Below are 6,158 nucleotides of genomic sequence, written 5' to 3'. Positions count from 1 at the left end.
TAAAATGCAGTTGTTCAAGTGTTATTTAGTGTAAGTGTTGTTTAGGGTCAAATATTATGATGTAAATGTAAGTCTTGTTCAAATGTTGTTTAGTGTAAGTGTTGAAAGATCCATTATGACGTGTAATTTGACCCTTGATGTTGGAATGAAGTTTATGTTGATTTCATAGTTGAAACAATTTGTTCACAATATGTTGATTTGGCATGTTTTTTATGTTTGCAGCTTATATACCAATTGACAATGCAGCTTATAACAATGTAGCTTGCACCAGTTGACATTTATATTTACCAATTGCAGCTTATAACAATGTAGCTTATACCACTTGATGTAACATAACATAACAAACCAAAGTGGTTCATGATTAATATAATATAACATAACAAACCAAAGTAATATAATAGAACTTGTTCATTACAAGGATTCTAACATAACTTGTTTATAACAAACCAAAGTAAATAACATAACTTGTTCATAACAGACCAAAATATAATACTTCATAACTTAACCATATTACAATCAAAACATAGTGGTTCCTAATAGAATATGTTACATTAAAAAAAAGACATAGTGATTCCTAATTGCATTCAATCTTGGGTAACTTGAGGTGCTAGAGACCCCTGTCCAATTTCAGCTTGAGTTTCCTTTTCCTTATTTGTAGACTTTGTAGTCTTTGCTTTCTTAGCCTTGTTGTCTCCCTTTGATATTTCCCTATTAGCTGCTCTCTTACCCTTACAAGTTCTCTTGTTGTGTCCAATTTGACCACATTTCTTACAAGTTACTGTTGCAAATTTCTTTCATAGTACATGTGAGTTCTTTGGATCATCAGCTGCCTTGTTTCTCATCTTCTTTGAACGTCCAATTTCTCTTTAAATTAGCACATGATCAATAATAGGCCATAGTTGTGATCCATTTGTGGGAAACACAATATTAACGTATATCTTCTCGAATGTTGCCTTGCTGCAAAAACAGAAATTGAATCATAATCTATCACAACTAAAATTCAAAATATAGCAAAATATATCATACCTATAAAATTGAGACACATAATTTTCAGCCTTTTTTTTAACGTTCCAAATGCAAGAGATTACATGACAATATGAGATTCTTGTCAAATTCCACTTTCTGCAGTTACATGTTTCATTTTTAAGATTGACACAATATGTATCAATCCTATTGGTCACTCCAAATATTGAGAGATCATCACCATGCCATGTTGGAGTCCATCCTTGTGCTTGTTTTTTGTTATTCTCAATAAACAACTAGGAATTAACAATATTTAAATACAAATTTAATAAGTTAAACTACAAACAGACACAAATAAATACGGTGGACCACAAACAACACAAATAAACATGATGGACCATACATACAAAGAAACACAGTGCAATATATAACACGTGTGAACTGTCGCATTAAGCAAAACATTCCAAAGGAGACAAAAAAATATACCTTATGCAAAACTTCACTTGTCCATTACTCATCTTCAATTTTGTTCTAAGCCCTTCAGCTGAACAATCTGGTTCTCCGTTTCTCACAGCGAATCGTCTTCGTGCCTAATTGCGATATTCTTCGTTTGAAAGAAGAAGCTTACAATTGTGTGATTGAAACGAATGAGGATTAAGGTTATAACCATTCTAGTTGCCTATTTAACTTAATTACACATTATTACAAAAGTTTTATAAAAATAGAAAATAATTTTTAATATTTAAAATTAAATCATAAAAATAAAAATTAAACACCTCGGACGTGGCTGCTCTATTTACTTGTCACATCATTAATGAAACAGTTAGATTGAGGGAATCAGAAAAATACATTTAAGAATAAAAGGATTAAAACTTCAAAAATTTAAAAATAAAAGGAACAAAAATACATTTAACCTAAAATATAATTGGGAGAAAGTTATAAAAATTTCCAAATTAAATCATCTTCTTTCAAACTTGCAAACCTTCTCTCTATCTTCTTCTTTGGAGCAGTGAAGACAAAGAAGTATGTCATCAAAAAAAAAAAGGTGGGTTTTTGCTATTCATGTTCGTTCTCCATCAGTGCATTGTAATTTTCAGATTCAATGCTTTCATTCAAATGCCATGCCACACTCATTGTAGTGCATTCAAGCCATTTTAACCATTAGATTGATTTAACGCACGAAAGATTGCCACGTTCTGTTACTCAAGGACAAAAGAAATAACGACAAAAATTTACATTTTTTGACACAAAAGAGACAACCTTTTTTTTTTACAACGTTTCTGATTTTGTTCACGACCAAAGTCCAAACTCTGACGGAGTTTACAACAAAACCCTTCAAAACCCAACACCTATATTGCGATAAAGTTCACAACTTGGATCTCAACATTCGGCACAACTTCATTGTTCCATCAAAAATCTCATGGCCATGGTTTTGAAGTCAATGGCTGCTTCACCTGGAAATATAACCCTCGTGAGACAATCTAGTCACCATTCAGTTGATTTGAGTAACAGGGTTTCAAATCTTGGATTTTGTTTCAAGGGAGGTGAGAAATGGAAGAGAAAACATAGTGTTAAGGTTAGAGCAATAGCGGAAGTGGATGTAGAGGGTTTGAAAAGAACAAGTAGTGTTGCATTGGAGGGAAGTTTGGGGTTGGATATGGTTTCAGAAGGAGAGTTAATGGTGAAGGGTTTTAAAGGGTTGAGGAAGACAAAGCTTGTGTGTACGGTTGGCCCTGCTTGTAGTTCGTTGGAGGATTTAGAGAAGATGGCATTGGGTGGAATGAATGTTGCGAGGCTTAATATGTGTCATGGGACTAGAGAATGGCACCGGGATGTGATTAGGAAGATTAAGAAGCTGAATGAGGAAAAGGGGTTTGCGGTTTCGGTTATGATTGATACTGAGGGTAGTCAGATTCATGTTGTTGATCATGGAGCACCTTCCTCAGTTAAAGTTGAGGTAACCTCATTTATTCTTCCATCCATGGTTTTAAATTGTGGTTGCAGATGTTGTGATTGCGGTCATTGCAGTTGAAGTGATGCGCATTGCGACCGCTGTAGCGTGAATTTTGATTGAGTGGTGTTTGGAAAAAAATTTGAGTTTTGATGAAAATACTTAAGAAACATGGACAAATTTGTCTAATGTGGTTCCTGGTCCAACGTGAGATTTTAAATCACACTGCAATTTCGATGCGGTTCTGGAGACTACCGCATCAGCAATATTGCCGTTGTGGTTGTGGACTGCAATTTAAAACCATGCTTTCATCTGTTTTTTTACCAATTGCTATGATAGGCTAGTTCCATGTCGCATCGTGCCTAGTGTCGTGTCGGTGTTGTGTCCAACACGACACTTGTGGTTATATTCTCTTCTATCTTTTTAAAATTATTACTATGTGGACGTGTCACTTGTGACTGACGTCTGTGTCTGTGCCAATGCATCATAGAGATTGTTTGTATTTGAATTTGGAACTATGTGTTTCTTGTTTCAATCTCAGGAAGATTCAATTTGGTTGTTCACTGCTGAACGGTTTGAAGGTACTCGTCCATTAACAGTTCAAGCAAGCTATCCAGGTTTTTCTGAAGGTAGTAATATTTTGCCGAATGATTGAAGAATCGACCCGTTCCTTGTATTTTCCAATGAGCATACTACATGTTATTATGCGATTGAGCGAATTTTGAATTTGCTAATGGTTGTCAGGTATTGAAGTAGGCGATGAACTTGTTATTGACGGCGGAATGTCATGCTTTGTAGTCATTGAAAAAACTGGAAATGATTTGCATTGTAAGTGCATAGATGCTGGTCTTTTCTTACCAGGAGCCAAATTTAGTTCTTGGAGAGATGGAAAGCTTGTAAGGAGGAATTACAAGCTCCCTACTCTATCAACAAAGGTATATTTTGCCGCGAAGCGTCTTTTTTCTCGCACTTATATATTTTGGTATAATTCTTTGAATAGTGGCTATGAGTTTCAAAAATCTTTCCCTGATATGTTTTATCTTATAAACTTATCCACAGGATTGGGCTGACATTAACTTTGGTATAGCTGAGGGGGTTGATTTTTTTGCCTTATCCTTTGTCAATCATGCGGATTCTGTTAAGGATCTAAAGAACTACCTCTCTGACAAATCAGCCAAGTAAGAAATCATAGATTCGCCGAAAAATCGTTTATACAGTTTATCAATATCAAATAGTTTGTTGTTCCATTGAAAAGTGTTTTCTTCTGTATAAGTGCTTTAGTTCAAAGTTATCTTAGCACAGATCAATAATGGTAAATGATTGTTTCAGGCCCATAAAAGTATTGGCAAAGATAGAAAGCTTAGAATCTCTTCATAATCTAGAGGAAATAGTAAAAGCTTCCGATGGAATCATGGTAGCTCGTGGTGACCTCGGAGTCGAGATACCACTTGAACAGATTCCTACAGTCCAGGAGGATATAATTCGTATTTGCAGACAACAAAATAAGCCAGTGATTGTAGCTTCTCAGCTTCTCGAGTCAATGGTTGAGTATCCAACACCAACTCGTGCCGAGGTAAAATCAATTTATATATATATGAAAATAACTTTTCATTTGAAACGCCAAACTCTGTACTTACCTGTTACAATAATCTCTGCCTTTACTCAATATAAGGTAGCGGATATTTCCGAAGCGGTTCGCCAGTACGCTGATGCTTTGATGTTATCCGGTGAGTCGGCTATCGGTTCATTTGGACAGAAAGCTTTGGCAGTGTTGGATATGACTAGCAGTAGAATGGAATCATGGAGTAGAGAAGAAAATAGACAAAGCCTTCTCAATCACCATAAACTCGGAGCATCATTGCCGGATTGCATCACCGAGCAAATATGCAATTGTGCGGTCGAAATGGGTACGTCTTCACACTATTTCTCGCAACCTGCGATTATGAATGTATGTTTAGATGAAATTTTTGAAAGAGTCAAGTGATTCCGAAGACTTAAAAGTGATTTTGGTATATTTCCAACCTGTTAAAAGGGATTCTGAATACTGTTCAACCCAATTTTATGTAAAATGTCTAAACATAAATCATTTTACATTCAACTCACGTTCAGACAAAACCAACACGAAAACTTGTTATGAAATCTGCAAAACTAATAATCGAAACTTACCCGTTTTATGCAGCCAACAATCTTGGTGTGGATGCCATCTTTGTTTACACGAAGCACGGACACATGGCATCATTACTATCGCGCAACCGTCCCGATCCTCCCATCTTTGCTTTCACCGACGATGAAAACACGCGAATGGCACTAAATTTGCAATGGGGTGTTGTACCACTTCTTGTTGACTTATCAGATGAAGCTGAATCGAACATCTCAAAATCGGTCGACCTTATGAAATCGAAAGGGTTGATCAACAAAGGAGATGTTGTTCTAGTGGTCTCAGATGTTGCACCAACAAGAGCAACTCCTATGGCTCTCCAATCAATTCAGGTTAAGAGCATTATCTAGAATGCATGGCTGCAAAAGTATTGAATGACATGTGTGTTTGTATTTTCTTGGTTTGGAGAGGTAGGATATTATTGTTATTGTGATCCTAGTTTGTTACTTTGTTTGTTGTCTTTATACATTTTTGTTATTTAAACATTAACATACCGATACTGTTTGGGATATTGTATACGTTTATATTTAATGTCTCTTTTATTTTTATTTTTATTTTGTATTCTTTATTTATACATTTCTGTATATAAAAATTATAGGATGCCGGATTTGACATAAATATCTTGATGTCAAAGTATAATAATAATAAGAGAAAATTTATTTAAAATAATAATTTGACAGCAGAATATATTCTACATTTTTAAGCCTTCAAATTACTTCATCAGTCTTAAAATAAATGTCACATTTAATCATTTTATGTATATGAATAAAATGTTATTAAATAAAAAATATATAATTTAACAGAATTATTTTAATTAACTATTAATTTATTTTAATTATCATAAAACATTTGCATGGGTATCGTCTTTTGTCTAAATACTTTTTTTCATCGCTTAATTACACCTTTGAATTCATTTTGGTCTTTTTATCTTTATAAATGACCAATTTGATCATTCCTTTATTTATTCAAAAGGTGCCACATTTGTCCTTTATGTTAGATCTATTAGTAAAAGTCAAACGTACTAGCCACTTAATTGGCGCTAATGCGGAGATTAAGTTAAGACACACATGATTGATTGAACACGTA

General features: G+C 34.4%; 1 protein-coding gene and 1 long non-coding RNA gene across 4 annotated transcripts; one reads left to right on the top strand and one right to left on the bottom strand.

The window, feature by feature from the left end:
- Window positions 1–426: 426 nt before the first annotated feature.
- LOC131601990 (uncharacterized) lies at window positions 427–5,218 on the bottom strand. Of its 3 annotated transcripts, XR_009283903.1 has the most exons (4): window positions 5,081–5,218; window positions 1,450–4,848; window positions 1,027–1,259; window positions 427–957 (listed from the first exon to the last, which is right to left on the bottom strand). It is a non-coding gene; the product is annotated as an uncharacterized LOC131601990 (long non-coding RNA). The 3 variants fall into 3 exon arrangements; XR_009283901.1 differs by having other exon boundaries at window positions 1,027–4,848; XR_009283902.1 differs by lacking the exon at window positions 1,027–1,259.
- On the top strand, window positions 2,384–5,604 carry LOC131601989 (pyruvate kinase isozyme A, chloroplastic-like). The gene is made up of 7 exons (XM_058873932.1): window positions 2,384–2,920; window positions 3,456–3,543; window positions 3,659–3,849; window positions 3,974–4,092; window positions 4,244–4,487; window positions 4,587–4,821; window positions 5,094–5,604. The coding sequence occupies exons 1-7, from the start codon at window positions 2,384–2,386 to the stop codon at window positions 5,420–5,422; spliced, it is 1,743 nt and encodes a 580-aa protein (XP_058729915.1). The 3' UTR covers window positions 5,423–5,604.
- The last annotated feature ends 554 nt before the right edge of the window (window positions 5,605–6,158 follow it).

This window comes from Vicia villosa, linkage group LG5 (assembly GCF_029867415.1).
Source record: "Vicia villosa cultivar HV-30 ecotype Madison, WI linkage group LG5, Vvil1.0, whole genome shotgun sequence".
NCBI classification, from domain to species: domain Eukaryota; kingdom Viridiplantae; phylum Streptophyta; class Magnoliopsida; order Fabales; family Fabaceae; genus Vicia; species Vicia villosa.
This window is presented reverse-complemented; position numbering and strand designations above follow the sequence as displayed.

Coding starts and splice junctions, on each gene's coding strand:
- LOC131601989 (XM_058873932.1), top strand. CDS start 2,384: ATGGCCATGGTTTTGAAGTCAATGGCTGCTTCACCTGGAAATATAACC. Junction 3,850..3,973: donor TCCCTACTCTATCAACAAAG/GTATATTTTGCC, acceptor ACTTATCCACAG/GATTGGGCTGACATTAACTT. Junction 4,822..5,093: donor CAATTGTGCGGTCGAAATGG/GTACGTCTTCAC, acceptor CGTTTTATGCAG/CCAACAATCTTGGTGTGGAT.